The 25,434-nt window shown below is 40.9% G+C and overlaps 2 protein-coding genes across 4 annotated transcripts in view; both read left to right on the top strand.

Annotated features, from left to right (window-relative positions):
- Positions 1-25,424, top strand: part of LOC120716428 (extracellular serine/threonine protein kinase FAM20C-like) — a 36,352-nt gene extending 10,928 nt beyond the window's left edge. For 2 of the 3 annotated variants that reach the window (XM_040003973.1, XM_040003972.1), the window contains exons 9-11: positions 23,953-24,034; positions 24,137-24,196; positions 24,686-25,424. In XM_040003973.1, coding sequence (XP_039859907.1) covers positions 23,953-24,034; positions 24,137-24,196; positions 24,686-24,959 — 416 coding nt within the window. In that variant the 3' untranslated portion in view covers positions 24,960-25,424. Of the gene's footprint in view, positions 1-206; positions 316-23,952; positions 24,035-24,136; positions 24,197-24,685 lie in introns of those variants that run through there. The other variant, XM_040003974.1, reaches the window with a different exon arrangement.
- On the top strand, positions 263-23,659 carry LOC120716427 (dynein heavy chain domain-containing protein 1). Its single transcript, XM_040003971.1, has 43 exons — positions 263-658; positions 858-1,055; positions 1,162-1,365; positions 1,471-1,581; positions 1,662-1,818; positions 1,916-2,167; positions 2,429-2,572; positions 4,153-4,258; positions 4,404-4,612; positions 4,726-4,969; positions 5,215-5,372; positions 5,863-5,988; positions 6,120-6,396; positions 6,514-6,641; positions 7,282-7,480; positions 7,570-7,661; positions 7,806-8,013; positions 8,140-8,265; positions 8,384-8,481; positions 8,585-11,678; positions 11,769-11,874; positions 12,006-12,165; positions 12,261-12,543; positions 12,649-14,047; positions 14,343-14,448; positions 14,612-14,726; positions 14,823-15,009; positions 15,333-15,435; positions 15,734-15,862; positions 16,050-16,241; positions 16,448-16,867; positions 16,972-17,395; positions 18,448-18,546; positions 18,628-18,804; positions 19,000-19,178; positions 19,560-20,552; positions 20,631-20,805; positions 20,910-20,984; positions 21,488-21,704; positions 21,824-21,915; positions 21,992-22,141; positions 22,376-22,998; positions 23,097-23,659. Exons 1-43 carry the CDS (start codon positions 288-290, stop codon positions 23,523-23,525), a joined length of 13,335 nt encoding a protein of 4,444 aa, XP_039859905.1. The 5' UTR covers positions 263-287; the 3' UTR covers positions 23,526-23,659.
- Positions 25,425-25,434: the final 10 nt, after the last annotated feature.

Raw genomic sequence — 25,434 nt, 5'->3', positions numbered from 1 at the left:
ACTGGTTTAAGAAAGAAGTATAAGTAGTAGTACTTTAAAGCTATTCACTACCTTAAATTGTGTTTGCTGCTTACAATCGGCATACAATTTCATATGCAGTACATCTGTCTACAGTTTTAAAGCTTAGTTAAAAATGCAGGGTTTATATATTGTGCCAGTATAGTTTGTGATTCAGGCTAAATTTACCTATTTGTCCCTCTCCTCAGAAATTCCAGAGTAAGTCCTATTGCATGATTAACACCGGTTTGTGACACAAGAGCTGCTGATGGTATTCCCTGGAGATCAGCATGTTTGATGCCGCCTCACAGGAAAGATCCCGTGATGGATCGTCTCAGAGCCGTGGTAAAGATGTTGCTAGGCCTGGTCACAAGGCGAAGAAAAAGACTCACTCTCCTAAAGTGACTTTACCACCTCTGTGCCCGGAGCCGTTTCGTGTCTTATCAGCTTCTGCAGCCAAGCCCCTGTTCAGTTGTTCCTCTCTCCTCAAAAATGTCCACTCTGATGGACATTTGTCATTGGCAGACTTGCCTCATATTATTGCTAAAGTAGGACCTGGGATAGCCATAGGCAACACAAAATGGAAAGAAGGACCTCAATTAATGGCTTCAACACTAGGGACAGAAATCCCTGTTAGAATTACTCAGTCGACAACAGAGAGGTACATAATAATACTTACAGATAATTAGACTTTGGCTTTTGTGATACTTTTCAATGCAGTATTTGTTGGGTGTAAGTGTCATTCCAGATAGCATTTATGTTAAAGATATAATTTATAGCATCAACAAATAAAATTGTTGTCACACTTCCTGTAAATGAGAGAAACTCCTAAATGAATTTCTTGTGTTTCATTTTTTCAGTATTCAGGAAAAAGGTGAATCAAAAACAGCCAAAACTTGCAAGTATAAAAAGATAGCAACCTTGAAACATGGGAGGGCTACCAAACCAAGTATATCTCCCCTCACTGGTGCAGAAGTTGTTCAAATTTTGGTTCAGAAAAGAGACCTGGGAGAATATGAGATTTATTACCTCAAAACAGTAGATGGGGATGCTTACAGGTAAAGATGAGAAAGATTATTTAACACTTGAGTTGAGTTTCATGGTTTGGTAAATCTTCCCTTGTCAAACCATAAATCCACTGACGCATGTCCTCTTTGTTTTTAGACCCTATGACCTGCGAGTTGTCCATCCCAGTGAAGCTGGTCCTGAGCACTATGTCTTCACCTCTAAAACTGTCCTGCATGTTACCCAGACGGGTATTGGTGGAACTGTCAGTCTGGCAGAGTGGTATAGACAGTATGTGCTGTGGACAGATTTGCAGAAAATTGCATTTTTCAGGGACTTTAGACTGCAGAAAGCTTTTTTCTGGTAATAAATGTTAATGTTATACCTTTTGCATAACTCAGTGTATAAACTATTTCCTTTTTTCTTTACATTTATTGTTTCCTTTGAATTGTATGTTTTTTTTCCCAGGTGGCATCAAAACATGCGCAAGAGAATTTTTCAGCGCCGGAGAAAGAATCTGGAGGACATGCTGCTCATAGCTGTACCTCAGTTCAGGAATGCCCTGCATCTATTAAAAGAGTGAGTTAAAGCCAGCAACAGTCTAAAGTTTTCAACTTTGAGACAGGTTCAGATTTTCAACAATAAAATATCTTTGACAGAGTAATTGAAGAACTAAAAGAGACACACTGGATGCCTCTGGATGTCTGTGAATGCCACACATTGACGGAATTTAAGAACATACTGATAAGCAAGAATCAGGAGTGTCTGCAGATATTGGAGAAGTTATCACAGTATCACACTCTCACCCTAAATATGGTACTACGCCACAATCAACTTTTATGGTTTCATCATAAGAGACAACAAAGCCTTTTTTTTAATCAAATGATCTCTAAAGACAATTTAATATCCTCAGGTGAAAGAAGACAGCTATAAGAAACACCAGGAGCTGCAGCTACACTTAAAACTTGCTAACGATCCAAAGAGCTTCCAACAACCCATACATTTGCTCATGGCTCATCAGCGCAAGCTGAAGAAAGAGTTGGCCCAGTCTGAAAGCACCTTGAAGAAATTGGGAAATTTTGCAGCTCTTGTGCATCAGATGATTGTGCAGAGTCTCGTGACAGTCATACTAGAAGATGCTATTTCATTTCTCGATCTTTTAAAGGTTAAAAATGAACTCTTATTAACTGTTTGTGGTTGGAAAAAATGTTGATTTTAGCTGTACAAGTCTTTATTTTTCTCTTTCACCCAATATTTTTATTGTTTACTGTTCTCAAACAATAACCAGAAGAATCACTGATATAAACCTACAATAACTGTGGAGCACCACTGCTGCATGAAGTAATAGATGATGTGTTAGATGAAGTAAAATGACAATGAAGTTATATTTAATGAAATTAACTTTATGTATATTGTCATTCGTTAGAGCAAGGAACTGCCAAAGCGCTCTCTCTTCCACACCGAGCTGCGTTTCAGTGCTGATAATCAGCTGACGGTGGAGCCCCCAATACATCTGTTCAAAGAAGCAGTGAGCCAAGCACTTCTCACTGTAGGTGACTCTATTATTCAGGTAATTTACACGTTTCAGCAGATGCAAACACAGGAGCAGTTTAATTTCTGCAAGGCAATCATCATGTACAGAGGGGAAATAATTATTGGATGCTCTGCTGAATTTGTAAGTTGGGTCACTTCCAAAGAAATGAACAGTTTCTAATTTTTATGGTTGTTTCATTTTAATGGAGAGAGACAGAATATTAATACAAAATCGAGACAAAAAACATTACAGAAAAGTTATAAATTGATTTGCATGTCACTGAATAAAATAAACATTCGATCCTCACGTAAAACGCAACTTAGTACTTGGTGAAGAAGAACAGCGATAACACGTTTCTTCTACTTGGTCACCAGGAGGGCTTTTGGCCCATTCCTCATTTTAGAAACTCTTTAAATCCTCTAGGTTTTTAAACCTGCTTGGTAACTCAAATATTCAGCTCCTCCAACAGATTTTCTACAAAATTGGGTCTGGAGACTGGCAAGGCCCCTCCATCATCTTAATGTACTTTTTGCTAGCCACTTCAGTGTTGCCTTGGTGGTATGTTTTCGAGTCATTGTTATGTTGAAATGACCCATCTTCAGTGTTTTGACTGTAGAAAAGAGGTTCTCAATCAAGATCTTACAGTACATAGCCCAATCCGTTCTATGCAATGAACCGTTGTGGTAGGGAAGTTGGATTTGTCATAACTAATGGACTGATTAGATTCAAGATGCAGACTCGGAGGAATTAAAGTGAGACAACAACAGAATGTGACAACAGAAGGATTTCCAGTTACTGATTCCTAAGCTCTGGTTCAGACAAGTCCGCAGAATATTTCTCCACAGGAATTCTGTCTCTCGCAGTAACTCACTCTGAAATTACGCAGAGAAGAACGAGCAGGTGAGCCAACTTCTCTGTTTCCAGTCTAATGATCAGGCGACAAATGAAGGCTGCTGATCAATACTGATCAGACGATTACCAACATGGGAATTAATCAACTCAGTTGCGCTGACCTGAAGGGCAGGCAGCAGGGGAGAATCTTGCCACTGAAATACAAGGTGTGGTTAGTCATTCACACAGACACACACATGCACTCACACACAGAGAAAGGAGAGATAGAAATTGCAGAGAGGAGCAAGACGAAATGAATGAGCCAGCACAGGAGGACTGGAGGACCATGACAGGAATGTAAGTGGTGTGCTTTGATTGATTGGTTGTAATCTTTGTGCCATGAGGGCTGCGTTTTAAGGCAGAAAATAGTTATTTAGCTCAATAACATACAGATTACTTTAACATTTATAGAATTTGTTTTTTTCTGGATTTTTTTGAGGTTGATATTCTGTCTCTCTCCATTAAAATAAAACTACCATAAAAATTACATACTGTTCATTTCTTTGTGAATAAGCAAACTTCAATGTCAGCAGGGGGTCAAATAATTGTTTCTCTCACTCTATGTTCTGTGAATAAGCCTGATTTAAATTTGGCCTTTGAGACTGTCTGCTTGTGTTTACTTCACATCAAACAATTATGCATAGTATAATCACATCAGTGTTTTCTTTATGTTTAGTCAAGCAGCAGCCATGAGTTTGTCTCACATCAGCTTTCATTACTTGTAGAAATGTGATGACTGCGGGTTTTTCCTAGAGGTCAGCAAAGATGTGTTAATCTCTGCTCAGGATTTAGACCATGACTTCAGCTGTATTAACCCTTCTGTAAATACAGGTATGACCTTTTGTATTGGAGTGTTACGGCTCCTGTTTCCTGTATATGAGCTCCTTCTGATATAAACCCTCAGTACTGATGTGAAAGTGTGCCTGGGCCTGGTCTAAATGTGTCACAGATTTTTTTTTCTTTTTTTCATTCCCAGTGGACAAAAACACTGATGGGAACACTAGTCAGTTTCTGAGAGACATGTCAGCTTGCTGGCAGACATTGCCTAAAGTTGCTTTTCCAGTGTTGCAAGGCAACATGGTGCATGGCTGCTACTCTCCTCTCTCCAAAAGCCAGCTAGAGTGGCACATCAGCATCAATGACATCACAAAAGAAGTTGAGAAGGAGCAGTCTGAGATCATGCAGGCAAGACTGTCACTTTCAAGTCCATTAATAGCCGTATTAAATGCATTTAATTAAATTAAATGCATTAATCAAACAATCAGATTTATACAGGTGTTTTGTTGTTCTCTGGACAGGAAGCCGAACTAGAGATCCAACAGCTGTATGAGAGCTACGCATGGATGGTGCAGATCCATTTGTTTATTTGTCAGTGGAGTCGAGCCTCATTGGAATCCATGAGGGGTCGGCCTGCGTCAGTGTACGAGGAGAACATTAGGAAGGTGCGCAACTGGGCTGAAAGAATCAGTGCAGCTGACTCGTCATTTTCTTCCTCCAATCAGCTGTTCGTCATCCACTGCACCCACACAAAGGAAGCTCTAGGTATGTCTTTATCGAATGAAATGGAAATTGTATCTTGAGTATAGCTTGAAGATTCAAATACTTTCATATACAAGGACCTTTCTTTGGTCAATTCAGCATAGCTTCAAGAAGGAGGAACTAATTGTTCAGTGACTTTTTAAAATCGTGAAGTGCTTTAATGTCCTGGCCCTTGGTAGATAAATTCATTACTTACACTTTGTTCTTCATGATAAATGCCCTCCTCGTCTCTCCCTGTGTTTCTCCAGGGCAACGGCTGAGGTTCATCGAAGAGGAAGTGCAAGAGCAACTAGTTGAGCAGATAAGGAAGGAGTCAGAGAGCCTCATATCATATTTGGAGGGAGCTACTGCTGAACTCAAGACAGCACCTCAAGACTTGCGTGACTTCTCAAAATATGCTCTTAGGGTACAGAAACTTTTTAAAAATTACTTATTTGCAAAAAAGTGTAGAATGTGATAAAATATAGGAAAAACAGATAGATAGTATTTTAAGGGAGGAGAAAAAAAAGTCCTCGGTAAAGACTTTAGGCTACTTTTTTGTGATGTACCCAAAGAAGGAGGGTGGTCAGAACATTCACATCCTCTGGAGGCACCTCTTGTCTTGTCTCTTGACTTCAGCTAAATTATTTACATCAAAGACTGCTTTGTCAGGGTAAATGTGTTCTGAATTTAGATTCCTTTATCCAGGTGATGCTTACTGCATTAAGATGTACATGCTGTTGTTTGAAGACACAGTAGTGAAGAACCCTAGTCTCTCTCTCTCTCTCTCTCTCTCTCTCTATCTATCTATCTATCTATCTATCTATCTGTCTGTCTATCTATATGTGTGTGTATGTATGTAGTTAAATTCTAAGCAATCTAAGCAAAATTATAAATCAAAATTTTTCATTTGACAGGTGAGGGAATTTGTGAAGGTCTTGCCTGACAAACAGAAACATCTGGAGTACATTCAGTCTCTTCAAAACACGATTTGCATGAACTATAGGAATATGACAGAGGCGGAGCTGAATGTGGAAGAAAAGGTCTGAAAGCAAATGCAAAGAAATGGCAAATACGCTATAAATAACCACAATATTAAGCGTATCATGGCTTTACATGGGATGTGAGTGTGCTCAGGTAACGCCTCGTGCTTCTGTTTGTGTTTTATATTTAGATGCTGAACTTGTGGAATTGCTTTATTCCCCTGTTGAAGGAAGCAGATGACCTTGTTTGCCACCATCATCCTTCAATGGCTAAAGCACTGGACATGATGTTCTCATTTCTGTTCTGTGACCTTAAAAATATCGTCTCTGACTCTACATCTGGACCCTTCCTTGATCCTGGCCAAAATGCCAAAGAGATGATGTCCAAACTGAACTACATGTGCATGCATGTAAACACTCTCAGTGCAAAGCTGGACCTGCTTAGTAGGAGCAGTCAACAGATGGGAGGTGAGATGATGCTGTATTTTGAATATTTGAAGGATTGAAAGGTTTGGTTTGGTAAAGATTAAACAAACAGGTGCTTACAAAAAGCACGTTTATTCTCTCTATTCTGCTTCCTATTAGAACATACAATAGATCTCACCGTATTGACCACAGATGTTCAGAAGGTCATAGCCCGCAAAGACTTGTGGGAACTGATAGCAGTCTATACTACATGGCTGGAAGAATGGAAGCCAATGGTTTTTAGTGAGGTAACATGAAATCAACCCTTTTCTCTGTTAAACATATTCAGAGTCAAGAACCGCCTCTCATGTTAATGAGATGACATATTTATTTCTTTGGACAAAAAAATTGCAATGGGGTATGTCAATCACAGGTTACCCCATGATACAGTCATGTAAGGCTATGCTAAATGTACATAATGGTTAAAATCATTTTTGATGCTTCTGTACTGGTTAATCCACCAGTATGTGCAAGCCCATTAATCAAAATGATACTTTTACTGCTAAAATATAATTAATGTTATATGTGAATTTTTTAATCTGCTGTTTTACAAAAAAACTGTAAAAAATAGTAAATCAAATTATTATTTTTGATCAAGACGCCAAATTACGCTTATTTGCTAGCATTCCTGAACAGAAGAATTAGTGGTTGAATTTTATGCTTGATTAATTTCTTAATTAATTAAAAAATTCCAGTGTGGTGCCACATTTCTAAAAGACATGTTTTTCTGTTTTTATAATAGGTCATTAAATAAAGCATTGTACTTATATAAATTATATCTACTGATATTTAAACTGTATAGATGTATAAATAATGTTTTGTTATTATAGCAAACCCTGAGGTATAAATATTGCCAACAGACAAATAACACATGCATTTTTCTGTCAGGTTGTGGTCTCTGAAGCCCAGGATAAAATTACAGAGTGGAAGGAGCAGGCTCAATCTTTAACAACCACCATACCTGCCAGTGATGCAGTGCTGCAGGAGATTTTAGGATCTCTGGAAAACATAAGCCATCAGGTTTTAGTCCTGGCCAAGCTACAGAGCCCCACACTGAAAGGAAAACACTGGAGAGCCATTTTAGAAGGTCAGAGAGTGTGCCTATGCTATAGCACTTCCATACTTCTGAAATCACAGTAAATGTAATAGAACTGAAATATATGTTCTCTTGTGCAGACCTGGGCCTAAAATATAAATCAGAGAAGAATGTGACTGTTGCTGATCTCATGTCTCAACAACTTGAAAGTCATCAGAATCTGATTGACAAGGTAGAACACGAGAGAGGTTTTAACTAGAGCAGCTTTGGCAGTTCTGCTAAAGGGAAATAACAGGCAAACAGTCTGCTGAAATAGTTGCTTTTGAAAACACGCAATACGAATCTGACATAAGACGCTGTGTTTTTATTTTGTCAGATTTGCAGATGTGCACAAAGGGAGTGTGACATGAAGCAAACTTTCCAAAAGCTTTGTCACAGATGGGAAGGCAAACTCTTTCAGTTGGATGTATTTGCTCCCCTTTGCGTGGAAACACGGTGCAAACACACTGGGAAGACCACAGAAGGCGCCCTTCTCAATGTGCCAACTGACAGGAAACACCCCAGTGATCCTAGATTTACTATAGGTGAGGCTCAAGTCACTGTAAGCATCATTTTTGAATTACCTTCTAGCTGCCCTGCTTGGAGGAAATGTGTATTTGGTATATTCAGCTTACATGTTGCTTACATTTGCTTTGTGTTTCCTCACACAGATCTGGGAGTACACTTTGCTGAGATTGAGACCAGTTTGATGATGCTGTCCACAATGTTAAAGTCCCCATACAGTGTTGAGTTCAGGCTGCCGCTGGAGGACTGGATTCAAACACTACAAGAACTTGGTAAAGCGGCAACTAATTTTATCTTTAAAAATTGAAAGACTAAGAGAGAATTTATCTTAATGTCCATAAAAAGTTCAAACAGACTTGTAAGAATTATTTTCCCTTCAAATATTTGTAGAGAAGCTGCTTGCTTTACTTGAAAGATATCAGCAAATGTGGGCCTTCTTAACCAACGTGCTTGGTGGGACATTTTTCCGTACTCAAAGAATGGACCTGGTAGGTTCTTGTGCCTTAAACTGTCATGAATGACAGTTGATGAAGTCAGTGTGTTTGATTAATGATGTTTTTTTTAAATCTTTTTTTTAATCTTTTTTTATAGCTGAAGCATTTTCAACCAGTTGATGAGACATTCGAGGAAATGATGGCCTCCATATCAAACGAACCCCGTGTGTTGAACTTAGTTTCCACTGAAACAAATGACAGATTTCGTGGTGATAGCCTTTGCCAGGTTCTTCTTAATGGTTTGTCTGCAATGGAAGTAATTTCAAAACAAATGTCAGATCTTCTTGATGACCTCTGTGAAGAGTGTCCCAGATTCTGGTTTTTGAGTGAAAGGGAAGTGATGCAGATACTCTCTTTGGACCCAACACCTTTTGAATTTCAACCCTTTGTTCAAAAAAGCTTTAAAGGGGTTCATTTGCTTGAAGTTGACTGTGAAATACAAAGAGATGGTGATTCTATATCTGAGTGCCAAAGGCAGATGAAGGTGCTGGGTATTTTTGGCAGCTTCCAAGAACACGTTGCCTTTCAGTCTCCTTTAGAACCAAATGCAGACGCTTTGAAGTGGTTTTGTAACTTTGACAAAAAATTAAAGTTGACCATGGTACAGCTTCTGACACAGTGTGCTGTTGTGAGAAAACAGCTCGAACCATCCAGTCAAAATTTAGCAAGTGACACAAAAGCTAGAGACAACCAGCTCCCCAGTGCGGTAGCTGTGCTGGGCCTGCTTTCTGAATATCCTCTTGAGTGTCTTCTGGTGGTGGAGAAGGCAATGTGGTGCAGTGTTGTTCTACAAGCTTTCCAAGAATCGAGCTCAGTGAAGTTCAGCACCATAAAGGCACATATCGCCGCAAAGCTGAAAGACCTTAGCCATTATATAAGAGACGGAGTCACAGGATCTAAAACTGGAACTCAAGTTTCCAAGTACACAATGATGTGTCTGCGAGCTTTACTGCAGCTTACAATGAATCATGCAGAGCAACTACATCGACTCATGGATGTTCCGTGTGCGCGGGAGTCATCTTTTGAATGGCTGAGTTGTATGAAATATTATATTAACTCAGAGGAGAATAATGATCCAACATGTTTTGTGGATATTTTGGGCCATCAAGTCCAGTACAGCTTTGAATACTCTGGCCCAGGAGAGTGGGAGATGGTGCATACACCTTGCACAGACCGGGCAATACTAGGGATTCTTATTGCTCTGACAACCTACAGATGTTGTTCTGTGGGTGGCCCTTCCATGTCTGGAAAGAAAAATACTGTGATCCAGTTAGGAAAAGCGCTGGGGCGACAGGTTGTCCTAAAACAGTGTTATCCAAGCATGATGCCTCGTGTTATTCAGCGGATGTTGGTTGGGGCCCTTCAGGCAGGGGCATGGCTTGTGTTGAACTCTGTGGACTTGCTAACACACAGTGATCTGTCGATACTAGGACAGCATCTAGTTGACATACACCAGTCCTTCAACATGTTAAGAAGAGATAAAAAGGAGAGGCTAAATTGTGAGACAGAGATGAAAATTTCTGATGGGGTCGCGGGATTCACAAATGCTGCTGAGTCAGAATGTCACATGACACTTGCAGGAAAACACATTTCTGCCAGCCTCAGCTATGGATGTGTTGCCATCTCATCAAAAGAAAATATATCTAGAGTTCCTGAAAGTCTGCGATTTGCTACAAGATCAGTTGCATTAACACGTCCAGATTACAGAATAATTGCAGAAGTAATGCTAACTTCCATTGGTTTTTCAGACGCCATGTCGTTAAGTCAACGTCTGGTGTCCCTCATTAGCCTGGCTCAAGAGTCCCATTGTCTACCTGATCTTTTCTCTGACAATGACAGCTGCTTTCTTGTTATCCTGCAAAAGATCATCTCAGCTTCTGAAAGACATTTGCAGCAGGTTGTAAGGGGACGAGAAAATTCAAAGTCCAAAGATTCACTCGACACTGATCTTATGTCGTCACAAAATGAGCCTATCAAACCTTTTGAGGAGGACGGAAGGAAAACTGAAAAGCCTCCAAAGTCACACCGTTGTTATTTGATGGTTGTACAAAGTTTAATGGAAGAGGAAGCGATTGTCAGAGCCATTCTTTCTGTACTGCTGCCCGAGAAGAAGGCCATCTCACAGTTCTACATGCTTTTCAAAGACGTTTTTCCTATAGCATGCCAGTTTCCGCTTGTCCAACAATTTATTGAAGAAGCTGAAAAGAACCAACTTGAAGATGCACTTAGAGAAGAAATACAACAAAAACACTTCTGTTGTGACACAGACATCATTTGCAATGCTCTTACACTCTACCAGACCATGAAATTGTCTCAGGCAGTTTTGCTTATAGGGCCCCCCGGGAGCGGAAAGAGCACCTGTTACACTGCTCTGACTGGAGCACTGAATAGCCTGGCTACTAAGACAGTGGAGTTGGTTTTTGACAAGGACAATACGATTGATGCAGGCTCTCCCCAGGCAGATCAAAAGATATCTCTTTCAAACTGGAGCTTTGTTGAAACTTTAGTCTTATTTCCTAACGCTATGTCCCATGATGAGATATTTGGCTGCTTCTGTGAAAAGAGAGGATGGATAGATGGAGCTCTGGCAAAGGTGCTGCGAGATGCAGGAAGGCGTGAGCATGCAAGCTTTAAACTCTGTAACAATGAGAAGAAAACTGATGAGACAGTAGTAGTGAAGTGGCTGGTAATGGATGGGGAGCCTGTGGGGCAGCCCGGCTGGTTAGATTACCTAACCACACTGTGCAGTTCTCAGGATGCCTTTCTGGGTCTGTCGTCAGGTGAGACATTGTTGTCTCAGTCAAAACTAAAGCTGCTTATGGAAGTCACTGACCTATGCAATGCAAGCCCCTCTGCAGTGACCCGCTGCAGCCTTGTTTATGTCACAGGAGATGATCTGTGGAAGTCTGTGTGGAAGAGTGAAATAGATGCTCTCTCCTTTAAATACAAACTAGATCACAGAATTGTGAAAATGTGGAATCACTTGGCTGAAGATCTTTTCTCTAGCACCCTTCATTTGCTTGGGCAAAGGAGTTTAACCTCTGCAATCCACACTGAAAGAAAATCTTGCAAAGCCCCCACACACGGACTGCAAGAAGTCATGTCATTTGTCAGGATCCTGCATGCCCTCCTACAACATTTTGGAAAGGAAGTAGAAAAACCTGAGTCAGTGGCACATATCGACACAACAGGTAAAATAACTTGTAACAAATGTAAAACCCCGTAAGCATGGCATAATTATGTTACCCTTACAAAAACGTCATGTCCTTCCCCTCTACCAGATATTCCTCCAGCAGCCACAGGTGCCCAAAGTAAGCAGGAGCAGCTCAGCAGAAACATTTTTCTCCTGGCTTATATCTGGGGATTTGGTGGTCGCCTCCATTCTCGGTAAGATTTTTTTTTATTAAACTTTTTTACTTGGTCACACATTATATATTTACACATACTGAGTTCTACTACCGCCTGTCGATATTTCTCTCTGTAACCAGTGTTCTTCATATATTTCTGTTTTTATTTAGCCACTGGCCACAGTTTGATTTATTAGCCCGCCAAGTGCTCCTAACTTGCAGATACAAAATTGTGGTCCCTGATGAAGTCAGTGTGTATGAACACTTCTTTAGTATCGACACTAAGATGTGCCCCACGAATACGCTGTCGACAGGCTCTGTCATTCCAATGGTTTGTACTTAACATTGCACCTACTATACTTAGAATACATACAGTATTTGTCGCTGTTTCTGAATATTTACAGGTGTCTCAAATGTTTTTCATAGTACAGGAAATACACATATCTCCTGAACCTCATGCTGGAGGCAAAGCAGCCAGTTTTGGTTTCTGGAGAGCCTGGCTCTGGAAAAACCACACTGTGCCAAACTGTGCTGACTTTTGACAAGCCACACATTAACCTACCAGCCAGTCCACTTCTGAGCTCCAGAGACTTGCACACTATACTGAAAAGCATCAGATGCCAGAAGAACTGTAAAGAGACTACTGGCTTCATGGCAAACCAGCTACGCTTGTTTTTGTTTGTTGATGATTTACATGAAGCCCCCTGTGGTGAGTAACACAATTTATAACAGAATTTATGTGATTCAGTTTGAACCAGATTTAGTACAGTGTGAATCTTTATGTTGTCATTATGCCTGTCATTTTTGTTCATAGACGTCTTTGGAAGGTCTGCAATGGCTCTAGAGACACTAAGACAGAGTATTTCAAAAGGAGAGATTCTAACATTTGACACCTACAGCTCCGAGTTGTTAGAGTCGGGAACTATCAGCTACCTGGCTGCATGCTGTATTTCTGGATTGGATCATTCCCACAGCGGTGTTATATCCCCACGGCTCTCACGCCTGTTTTCTATCTTTGTGCTTGATGGCGTATCCCCAGACATTTTAATGTCTATCTATTCTCCCTGGCTAAAAATCTGGCTCAGTGAAATGCCACTTAATAGGCACATTGGTGAGGATATGTCATCTTCCATTGTCAGTGCTACTAATGAGCTGTATCATGCAGTAAGTGACAGATTTCAGCCCTCTGTGCAGAGGCCTCATTTCATATTTTCCCATCGTGATCTTCAGAAGGTGTTTCAGGGGATGTACCTATGGAGGTCTGTAATCTCAAACAAGGAGACCAAGGAGGTTTCACAACCAGGCTTTCCTCCAGCATCGGTTCTCAACATAGTACAGGTGTGGATGCACGAGTGCATGCGTACTTTCAGTGACAGGTTGTGCTCAGAGGATGATAGGAAAACTGTTGTGTCACTCATAGCCAAGACAGCAGCAACACACTATGGAATGAAACTGGCTAATGAAATTGATGGGGACAGTCAGCCAGCAGGTGAAAATACAGACCCTGTAGATCTGCCTAAAGATCTAAACCAGCAAAGCCAATTGCACAGCACATTAACTAAGCCTGAAAACATCCTTCAGCAACCACAGATTCTTCAGTATTTGGAAGACACGATGGCACAACTTGCGTTTGGTCCTGATCTCTCTGAGGCCCTAAAGTCGATAAAACAGCAACAATATTTTAAATTTAGCCCTTCTTATCAGGAGCAAGACCTTGATACGCTAGTGCAACAGCTGTGTGTACTTACGGACGGAAAAGAAGAAGGTGAAGGACCTGACTGCAGCATCACAACCAAATACATTTTACACAGACAGAGGGTGAGTCAGTTGTTACACATTATCAGGGCTTTGCTGCTACCTCGAGGTCATGGAGTGCTGATTGGCTCAGATAGGGGCACAGGCCGCAAAACCACTGTCTGTTTAGCTGGCCACCTTACAGGCTATGAGTTATTGGAGATACATGCTGGTAATCAAAATAATCTTCATGAAATCCTGAAAGAAGCTGGGAATAAGACTAGGTCGGATGGAATCAGTGTCATCATACTGGTCCATGAGGAAATCAGCCAGTCTGTCAGAGAAGAATTACTGGTACTGATGGCTCATGGTGCCTGTCCAGCACTCTTCACTGACGAAGAGCTGAGGGACCTTGTTTCCAGAATGACTGCAGCAAAATACTCACGAAGATATCTTATGGACAACTGGATGTTTGAGAAGTAAGAGGAAAAAGTAGCTGATCTAATGCTCATCATGTTAAGAGATAGATTATCACCACATAACTCTCCCAAAACAGACCTAAATACATTTGGTATAGTCAGTGTCAATTTAAACGTACTTAAATACAGTATGTAAAGTGATGGTATATGTTTATGTAACATTCAGTTATACTGTAGATTTGGAAAAAACATTTATAAGAAGGGGATATATTGGAAAAAATATTTTGCAGTCAGTTTTAAAGCCAATGTGTGAAAACATTTAAACCAGATATACTGTTTTTCTTTTTTAACAAAGGCGTTTGAGTCAAGTCCACAGAAATATCCACATATTCCTGCTAATGCCATACAGCATGTCAGAAAGCACTGACATACCTTCCAAAAATGAAGCACAAAGCTGGGTTGTAAGTATTTTTATTAAAACCTATGCATTTATTTCATACCAAAAAAACAACTCAAATACTAAACTACTTTTGAAAGTTTGCAGTGTGGCCAAAAGAGCTAACAACTTTACAAATTGGCTCAGGGTTTATTCCTAATTTAATTTGCACATTATTTGTTGTACAGGGACAAATGGCCAAGGCCCTCAGGCACAGCTGTTGTGTTGAGGTGTACCAGCCGTGGTCTCACCAGTCTTTGGTGGAAGTTGCTGTTCAGTGCCTCAAAACAAGCCCTTGTAAAAGTGAGACACAACATCAGGATTAATTTAAACCCCTTGTTTTTTGTTTTTCTCTCGACTGTAGCGAGACATTACCTTTGTCCTTTTCTTTTTATTAAGTGGTTCGAGGAAGCTCAGAGGCCAGCCTGTCTGTGGCTATGGCAGGGATCCATCTGTCTGCATTCCAGTATGCTTCTGTCCTTCTAAGAAATCAGCCTTTCAGTCCTCGGACTTATATGGAATTCATTGCCCACTTTGGTTACCTCTGCAGCCTCCTGCACAAGCGGTGCCAGGACAAAGCCAACAGGTACCTCTGAGACCAGGAGGTTTCCCTCTTTTCCTTCCTTTATCTCCATTGTTTGATATCCTGCAGCACATATAACAACACATTTGTGAAAATATTTCTGTGAGCACCTTTTTTCCTGTTAAAGCCAAATTATAGTTGGTACAAAAAGCACAAATTTATAGCACAACTGTACCACAGACTACATCCTCTACAAAATGTCACACAGCTACATTAATCACAGTAACCAAAACCAGCAGGCTAACATCCTATTATGTTTTAAACAGAAATGACCATGTTTGTCCACAATAATATTTATATATATATATATATATTTTTTTTTTTAGAATTGCTGCTGCTGTGTCTCGTTTGGATGCAGTGAACAACATATCCATGCAGCGTAAAGAGCACTTAATAAGTGTGCAGAGGATGGTTTCTGAAACAGACCAGGTAAAGTGGAGAACTTTAGCATGTACTGTTTTAGTTGTTGGTCTGCCTGTCTACTACCCAAGGTTATTCACATTGAAAAGTTATTTAAAAGATATGTGTGTTCATCACACTTCAAATGCTTATGTAGAACATACTACACATCAGGGAAAAATGTAGTTTTAAAGAACACGTTATGCTAAAGTAGCCTCAGCTAATATTTCAGTTTAAATAAGCAGCATTCGGTTTATAGCACGTCTGCAGCAAAAAATGATTTGTTTAACTACATACACGCCACGCCTCCCTCCTCTCTGTCCTGCAGCGTGAGAAAGAGCTCCTTCAAGCAGTAGAAGATCATAAGAAACTGTTTGAGGAAGCCTGTGAGAAGTGCGCTGCAGAGGACCAGCAACTGTGTTACCTGGAAGAGCAGATTAATCAGGCTCAAAAACAGGTCAACTTGTTTTCTTTTTGTTACAATAAGTAGCTCTAAATCCTTGAAATAACTGAAAGCATTTCTTCGCCCATTATAAAATACTTTTTTATTCATTCGAGCTAGTTTGACAGAAAAAACTGGGAACATTTAATAGTATTGTTACACAAAAATGAGCTTTAGGTTCACATGTAATTTTTTTCCCCAGATAAAACCTGCATTCTTGTCAGGCCTTCAGATTCTTAAGTGTTTGCATCCATCGGATGTAGAGGAGGTGCGCCACTACAGAGACCCACCTGTGGGAGTTGTGCAAGTCATGGATGCTATTTGTTTGCTGTTTAGTCATCCACCGGGCTGGGAAAGTGCTAAACAACTTCTTTCCCAAGCAGACTTTTTCCAGGTGGGAAAAAAAATGTCTTGCAGCAAATTTGTTACAGATTTCATTGATTGCAGTGGTCAGTAAATTAAATAGAGTATCATAAGTGGATAAAGATAAAACTGAAGTTGTGCCATCATTTATCAGTTTGTGTAGTTATGTTCCAGTTTCTTTGTCAATGTAGCTTTGAGGCTTTAATCTTACTGTCTTACTAACGTCTCCTTGTGCAGGAACTGGAATATTTTGACCGCTACAACCTGACAAATGAACAGCTGCAACAGCTTGGGCAGATAGTTCACAGTCCCCAGTTTGTGCCTGAGGCTGTGCGAGAGGTCAGTAAGGCCTGCGAATCCCTCTGTCGATGGGTCCAGGCTGTGTATGAGTACTGCTGTGTTCAGCAGCGAGTGTTCCTAAAGCAGCAGTTGGAGGTTCAGGCTGCAGAGACGAGAAGTCGGTTGAATCGAGCCGAGCAGCGCAAGCAGGAGGTATACAGCTCACTGGAGGCCACTGAGCTTCATCTGCAGTGTGTTCAAAATGACCTAATGGAACAACTGATGCTGCTACACAAAGCTGAAAGTGCAGAGCAAGAAGCTTCTGCATGTGCTGGGCAGAGTGAGACATATGGCAAAGTTTGGAGGGCTGTTGCTCAGGTAATTCACAAACATTGTACATCACTTTTAACATATCACATTTAACATACTTACTTTTGAATGTTTCTTTATTGAAAATTATTTTTTCTCTGTTTTCTGCCCAGGATACAGAGGTACGTAATCAAAATGTGCCAGGAGACGCCCTCCTCTTGGCTGCAACCGTCTCGTATTTAGGCCCTTTTGGACCTGATACACGCACAGAACTGCTGCGCAAGTGGCAGACTCTGTGCCAGACAGGAAGCATCGACATAAACCCCAACGACCCCAGAACCTCTCTGTTTACACAGTTAGACACTGTACCTGGTTCCTTATCTCCTGGTTTTCCCATCCCTGTAACTGAGAGATTGCAGTTGCCTTTGGGTCAGGCATTAGGGATGAATGAGTGGCAAACTGAAGACACTCTCTCTGCCAGGCTGGTGGTTAAGCTGTTGCTGTGTGGATACAGAAGTACCTACATCCAGCATTGGCCTCTACTAGTAGACAGCCAGCAACATCTGGAGATGAATTTTCCAAATAGTCTCATCCCAGGTATGTGCCTACATTTTCAAAATGATTAATTACACATGTAGCATTTACTTGGACCAGCCACAACATGAAACCATTAAAACCAACTATTATTTTGTAGGTTCCCCTTTGTCAGTTAAAACAGGACTGATTCATGTAGGCATGAACACCACAAAACCTCTGAAGTTGTGCTGTGCTATTATCCGTTAGCTTCTTTGCAGAAGACCATTAGATTGTGTAACGTGTGAGATATGACCTCCATGAATTGCACTTGCTGTTCTAACAAATCCCACAGATGTTTAATCAGATTGGATGAGTCAAGACCTTGAACACTTTTGGGACATTCATCAAAGTTGAAGTTGTTGAAGTGTAGCATTTTGTATGTGTACGCTGAAAGAGGCAATAGGAAAGACTGTCGCCATGAAAGGGTGTACATGGTGTAAACAGTGTTTATGTAGGTAGAATGTGCAAAAGTAGTATCTGCATGAATGCAATATCAGCTCTTCCAGCACTGCACAGAGAAGGCAGAGACTCTACTGGCCTGCTACCTTCTTTTATTTCAATATGCTGCCATCTCATCCACAGATGGTAAATGGTATTCATCAGACCAGCCCTTCTGCTCATGTTCTATTGTTTAGTTCCAACAATCATGTTTAGTGTAGATGCTTGTCTACAAGGATCAACATGGATACATTGATATGAAATAGCAAACAGGAAGTTGTGTGTAGAGTGAACATCCCACAAGACTTGCTTTTCTGGAGACTTTTATCTAGCCATCACAGTTTGTTTGTTACAATGTAACACATGCATGTTTTTATACTTCTGACACATCAGTTTTAAGAATTGACTGTTTACTTTCTGCCTAATATGCACCCTTCATAGGTGACACAAGATAAGCAAAGTTACTCACTTCACCTGTTAGTGGTTTGATTGCTGTGGCTGATTTTTTTATCCACTGCATGCTTGTTACCCTTTTTATTTCTATACAAAGACCGTTTTTATGATTTTTAAATCACACAACTCCATGTAAGACTGAATTGTATTGGACCAGTGTATGATAAATATCTACTCAACAGGAAAGAAAAAAAAACTTGAGGAAGAAATAGATTTTGGGATGGTAATTTGTGGAGATGACGTGGAACTGGTGCACAAGCTGGACCAGGCTGCTGAGAGAGGTGACATAAGAAAAATACAAGTAAAGGTTGATAGTCTGTTTTTTTCACCATAATAATCATTTTTAATCTTTTGTTTTGTAGGTTTGAGAGTACTGGTTACTCATGTGGAGCGTGCAATCCCCAATCTTCAGTTCCTGGCCAAGTTGTCACGTCCTGCTGGATGTTACTTTCCAGGATTAAATCAACCTATTCAGATGGTCCATCCTGAGTTTTGCCTCTTCCTCAGCACATGTCTGCCGATTAGACTACTTAACAGTGGTTAGTTTGATTAGTGGCGACAATTTAACTTTGCACCAGATTTCATTCCTGATTTTATTTGTAGAGCAAGTAAAATAAATGACATTTGTCTTGGTTAACACCAAATGTTAATGTAGAGACTAGGTAAACTAGATCCTCTTCTGGAAATTCTCTGGAAAACGTTTAGTTAGTAGTTGTCTTGTTCTTGTTCTGTAGGGATCCATCCATCTATCTTGGCTCAGGTACGTGTGGTTGACCTTTCTCTGAGCTCAGAAGACATCCCAGAGCTGATGCTGACACAGCTGCTGCAGGCTGAGTGTAAAGAGCTGCTGATTCAACACTTGCAATTCCAGAATTACAAACAGGAGCTGCGGGAGAAACTGGCCACAGAGGAGGTGACTAGACCAGCCTTTTGCATCATACTGATGTCAAGTGACTTACCTTGTGTTAAACAAAACAACACTGAATGTAAAGTAGTTTAAAACCCAATCCATCATGGTCATATAAGGAGCTTGCTTATGCTGTAGTTCTTCTGAAAATTGTGCATTTTATATCATGTCATGTTCATGTTATAAGCTGAACACATTCATGCAGAATATTTTGACCTGACTTTTATTGTCCATTTTATCAATGGTATTGTACTTTGTACCAGTTGTGTCCTGAATTTTTTAGGGTTGGTTGTATTTTTTTTTTCAGTCAAACTGCAGTGTCAGCTTTAAGTCTTACCAAAAAGTTTTATGTTAAATTTTAATAGTTATTTCTGATTCTCATCTTAGGACGCTCTAATGGGTTACATCCTGCAGTCTAACACTGTCCTGCTGCAAGACCCGGATTTTCTTCCCCGTGTAAAAGTTTGTCAAGAAGTGACGAAGAAGCTGCAGGATGAGATGAAGCAGCTGAGGGAGCAGCTGGAGCACCATGAGTCCCTGCTGGCAGTGCCTCGCCACTTCGTGAGGCTGGGTGCCGCTCTCTACCAGACCCTGCAGGCTGTGTCCAGTCTTTCCCCTGCCTATTATTTCTCCCTACATGGCTTCATGACTGTGATGCAAGAAGCTTTCACTGGGAAGGACAGGATAATAGGGAAAGTTCCAGGGAGCATAATACAAGAGTTGATAAACACGATGGTAGTCAAAGTGCTGGTACAATACAGGCCTTGTCTTTTCAAGACCCATGCTTCTGTTCTGAAGCTGCTTGTGTCTTTGGCCCTGCTCCAGCACAACCAGCTGTGCTCTGAGGGTGAGAGGTTGGCCTTCCTCATAGGCCTTGGAGACACACAGCATCCTGGGACTGATTCACCATCCTCCATCGCTGATCTTCCCAGCTGGATTTCCCCACTTATCCACTCAGAGCTACTTCGCTTGGAAAAGATTCCTTCATTCAGAGGCCTAATTGGCTCACTCTGTGCTTCCCCGAAGCAATGGCAGGAGTACCTTCACTTTCCTTCCTCTACAGTATTAGGGCCCGTTCCCTGTCGTTCTCACTGCCATCTCTCTTTGCTGCAGCGGGCTCTCCTCTGGAAGACCATGATCCCCGACTGTCTGGAGGGACTAGCAGATGCCATAAATGCCTGTCAACTCTGCCTGCCTCAAAAGAAAACAGAGACTGAAGCCCCTCTCGTTGAGAACCCAGAGGCATGCTCACTATATTTGGTCAAACATAAGGAGCCCATCATTCTTACATTGCCCAATCCAAATAGAGATATGCAGATAAGCATTGAGCCTCTTTGTTTAATAAACCAGTTGGCCAAATGTGTACCAGGAAAAAAAGAGGTGATAGCACAGTTTTTTCTGCCATTATAGAGTTACGCCTGTAATACAGTGCTTGATGCATTTCTTCCTATGCTTTAGGTTCAGGTGAAAGTCCTTTCCTTTTGGGCTCTCTGTGACAGAAATCTCTTCCTTTCAATGCTGGACAAAGCTGCTAATGACGGCCACTGGTTGGTGTTTAACAACAGTCATCTGTTCGAACAACTGGATGATGACGTAGTGGCTAAACTCAGTCATTTAATCTCCTCAGTCAAAGGTAGGGGGTAAATCAAAATCAGTTTAAATGTATTTATAGAACTTGTCCAGTCTTTATGTTTGTGGATTCTTCTGCCTACTTATGTGCCTCATCCTATTATACAGAGAAGCCTTGTCTGATTCACCCCAGCTTCCGATTGTGGTTTATAACTCAAGAAAACACATCACACCTCATACCAGGTAGATCTATTATGTTGCTGCTTTTTCAAATATTCATTTCCATCTGTTCTATTTTACTCTAAATGCGACCCTAATTTATGAAATGAAGATCTTGTTGTACTGAAGCATACTTTTGTCATGACAGCGAACAACTGTTAAAAGTAGCATCACTGTTGGTCCATTCAGCTTGAAGATTAACATGTAACTCTGTACTTTAGTACACTTCCAACCTTTTACAGTGTAAGGAGAGCTATTTTTCACAGGTATATGTGAAAGATTCCTAAAGTGAAGCTTTTGCACAGACCATGTCATGGTTTGTTTTTAGTGACAGAGTGCTTTATGTAGGTCAGCAGTGACCAAAAGGGCACTTACACATTTTGTTTCTCCTATGCTCCTGTGAGTAATATTGGCTGGCGTGCTGGAAATGTGTGTTATAAATGTGCTTTCAGAAAAACAGCTACTCCAGTTTTGCTCTTGTTGTAATAATCATAATGATTGAAATGACTGTCTTTATTTTTAAACAGCGTCAGTGCGAATGTGTGCTCTGCATCTGGTCTGTGACTCTTCCTGGGATCTGAAGGAGGAGCTGAGCTGTTCTTTGCGACAGGTGGCATCCATCAGTCAGCCACAGTTGGGTGTCATGGCTGACAACAAGTCACTCCTCTGCTGCGCTATCTTTCACTCTGTCTTGGTGCAGCGACAGACCTACAAGTATTTAGGCCAGGGAAGAATCTATCACTGGTAAGGAAGTAAATATGCATTGTATAAATTGTTTATGATGGAGAGGTAGAGGTGTTGTATGATGTTTAAAGATTTATAATCTAAATAAATGTATACATTTTCTTCTTGTTTTTTTGAAGGAGTCAGGAGGACCTTCATGCTTTAGTGGATGCATATATTCATGTTGCCCATCTGTGCCATGACAAGACTAAGGTTTTGCAATATTTAGCAGGTGAAGCAATATGAAAATATAAAACACCCTAATTCAGTTACTGCTCGATTAATTAACTTTTGCTTTCCATTCGTAGTCAGTCTAGTGTATGGTGGCCATGTGACAGACTCTGCAGATTTGGAGGTGTTGGAGGACATTGCCAAGACCTGCTTCACTACAGCTTCTCGTCACTTGAACAGCGGACCGCACATCCTTTCGAAACTTGTCAGAAGTTCTGGTCACTCTGGTAACTGGACATTTTTCTACCAATTTAACTAACATTCACTGTTGACGAGAAATGGTTCAATTTTTTCTTTAAAGCTCTCAGAGCACTGGTGCATCAATACTGCACCAAAATGAGACTGAATTCCGGACTTAGAGCTGGTGTGTGTGTGTGTTTTTGTGTGTGTGTGTGTGTGTGAGAATGCTTTTCTGGTGGCTGCTCTGTGTAAAATAGATTTGGGATGTTTTATGCCCTCAGATTTGTCTGGACAGCTGCAGGTCGTGGAGCAGGGTCTCTGGGAATCAGCAAACATCAGCGAGCCTGTGGTGCTGGGCTTTAATGCCGACATAACGACTGAGATAATCAAGATCACCAGCTACAACATGACCATGTTACTGCGGACCTCGCAAACTCCCCTTCGATCAGTAAGGCGTTTTAGCACCAAAGAAAAGCAGCTTGCTACGCTGCCAGCGTTCAGTGATGCCAGAGTCAGACTGGAGGGTCTGAAGCGCTACCTCACAAGCAAGAATGAAAGTGCCGTAACAAATGCAGGAGCTCTTCCTCGTGGTCCTGTGCGTGACTTCCTCCAGGCTGAGTGGGATGATCTCATTGACTCGGTGTCCTTGGTCCTCTCACAGCTGCAGCAGCCTGTTCAGTATTCGCTGACCTTCGCGTCCCTCCTCAAGCTCACTGACTTGTCTGGCTTGGAGAAGAGGGCAGAGTTGCTCAGTGCATATCTGTGGCACCATGATGCTTCAGATCCACCTGGTGCTTATCGACTATCTGCTTTTAAAAATGCCAGAGGCCTGCTGGTGGCAATGATGAGAGAGGCTGCTCAAGTAAATCGTAAATATATCACTGATATAATTCTACAGTTCCAGGTAAAGCATTCAAATAAAAAAATTATAGTAAACACTTATTTCCTTACCACTAAACATGTTAGTAAGGATAATAAGCTCTGATGTTCTTGTCCACACAGGTTCTGTCTTACAGCACATACCCTGTCTCACTTCCTCTGGATTCTGTGTATTTGTGTGGCCTGGAACTTAAAGGGGCATCATGGGATACACAACTGCAAGTCCTACAGGACACTGTCTCTCCTCAGTCTTGCTCAGTACCACTTCTTTGTGTTAAAGCTCAAGTCAGGAGCACGAACAGTTCCCATGATACAGCCCCCTGTAAAAGTTCATATTCAATGGATAACAGGAATGTTCACTGTGCAGCCGTCGTTCCCTTAACTACCCCTCAGGTACCAATCTACCACTGCCCACTCTATCTGGACGAAGGGTTGGAGAGTGGAAACTCAGGACTGGCTGATGTTAACATTATCACAAAAGTCCCCCTTCATACCAAGCTAGATCCTCTTCTGTGTAGTTTGAGAAGGGTGAGACTAGTGAGTAGACTCTGACTGTACTCAGCTGCCTTATCTGCTGTGATTGTTAAATGAAATGATGCAAAGATTGTAGTATACAGTATGTCATGAGGACTGATGCTCCTGTGATTTTATGTGAACCTTCAAATAAATTTATAAATCCACTTTCATGTCTCTTCATTCTTGTTCTGAAAAAAAAAAGAAAGAATTTAACAAACTTCTATAAAGTGATTATTTCAGCTCCACACTGTCTTTTTGGATGACATTCCCGAAAATAGTTGAAAGTACTTTTCTGAATAAAATGTGACTCAATCTGTAGATGGCAGACGCACAAAAGTACACACAGTAGCCGTAAGCATAAAAATGTTTATGCCAGAATATTTATATTTATGCAACATGTAAAATGTTTCAGGTTTGGTTACAGATTACTAAGCAAATCCTTTCTTTTACTTTCTCTCTTTAGGTAACATGGACAGGCACCACTATGAAACATTTGAGAAATTTGTCAATAATACTTTTCTGCTACACCTTGACAATGGGAGGGCGTGAGTATTTCTGTTCTGTATGTGTTGCTCATATGCTGGGCAGAGGTGCTGGTCAGACTGTAACTTTGACATAGCTGACTCTGGATCTGTCCTCTTTTGCAGATTTGGGCGTCACTCCAAAGATGAGCCTTCGATCTTAACTCCCTTAAAACAGTGCTGCAGGTACAAACCAGACCATCACATACATGTAGTGAATTACTTATACATCAGGTAAATATTCAGTTCAGTTTTATCTATATAGCACCAAATCACGCCAGCATTCACCTCATGGTGCTTTATATTGTAAGGATAAAGACTCTACAGTAATAGATTTACAATCAAGATGACCCTTTATGAGCAAGCATTGGCAACAGTAGGGAGGAAAAACTCCCCTTTAACAGGAAGAAACCTCCAGCAGAACCAGGCTCAGGGATGGGCAGCCAGCTGTCGTGGATGGTTGGGGTTGAATGGAGGGAGACAGAACAAAGTTCCTTGGCTTAGTTCAGAAAGTGTGAGAGAGCAATCACATTGCACCTTAACCATAAGATGCCTTTCCTCTTTCTCTTTCTTCATCCTATTCTCTTACCCTGTCATTTGGCAATTTTGAAACATCCCAAAGTAACTTCCTTTTTCCATTTATCTTCTTTTTTAAAAACTTTGCTGTCTCTCCAGAATCCGTCACTCCACTTGGCTACGCCTGCGTCTCCTGACTTTGCCTCAGTATCGATTAAGCGATGTTATGAGAGCGTCACTTTCTCGTGATCCCCTTCACAAGGTGGCCCCACTTCTGGCAGAGCCCCACCTTACGGCTTTAGATCGACGTTTGAAAACTGTCCTAGGAACTGTAAGTCGCTGTCAAAAGGAGCAGAAAAGAAATGACAACGGTGAAGACGTCTTCTATGAGGACACGGCCTCTCTGAAAGACGTGGCCACTCCCTCTGGTTAGAGCAGTCTCACTTACCTGTCACATTATATCTGTTTATTTCATACTTCTGCAACATGATGCAGGAATTCAGAGTTATAAAATATCATTTATAGGAGCTATATAATTTTAAAACTCACTTTGATTAGTAACTGTCAGACACATGATGATAAATCATTAACACAATGTAATGCAGTAGTATTGTCATAAATAGGATAACATTTTTCGGGGGCTAGCTAGTCAGTTCCCTGCAATATTATGTGTCCTTCTGCTCTGTGGGCCTGCCTGGTACTGGCTCTTTTTGTATGTGTGTTTTCAACACTTTTGGTACAAAACACCTAATGAAAAGACTTTCGTGTATTTGGTTTAGTGCAGCTATAGCATTAAGTACACCAAACAGTGACTCTGAGTGAATCTGAGCTTTAATTCAAGTTTTCGTCTACATTTAATGTTTTTTCTGTTTTTCTGGTTCTTAACTTGGTTTGTGTTAATAAAATGA

The sequence above is a fragment of the Simochromis diagramma genome, unplaced genomic scaffold, assembly GCF_900408965.1.
Source record: "Simochromis diagramma unplaced genomic scaffold, fSimDia1.1 OVJJ01000325.1, whole genome shotgun sequence".
NCBI classification, from domain to species: Eukaryota; Metazoa; Chordata; class Actinopteri; order Cichliformes; family Cichlidae; genus Simochromis; species Simochromis diagramma.
The sequence above is the reverse complement of the archived record's forward strand: the minus strand, read 5'-3'. Positions and strand labels throughout refer to the sequence as shown.

Excerpts from the sequence above, each read along its gene's own strand:
- LOC120716427 (XM_040003971.1), top strand. The coding sequence starts at position 288 with ATGTTTGATGCCGCCTCACAGGAAAGATCCCGTGATGGATCGTCTCAG. Across the intron at positions 1,582-1,661 it reads GCCCTGCATCTATTAAAAGA|AGTAATTGAAGAACTAAAAG; the intron begins GTGAGTTAAAGC and ends TATCTTTGACAG. Across the intron at positions 14,727-14,822 it reads CAAAACAAGCCCTTGTAAAA|TGGTTCGAGGAAGCTCAGAG; the intron begins GTGAGACACAAC and ends CTTTTTATTAAG.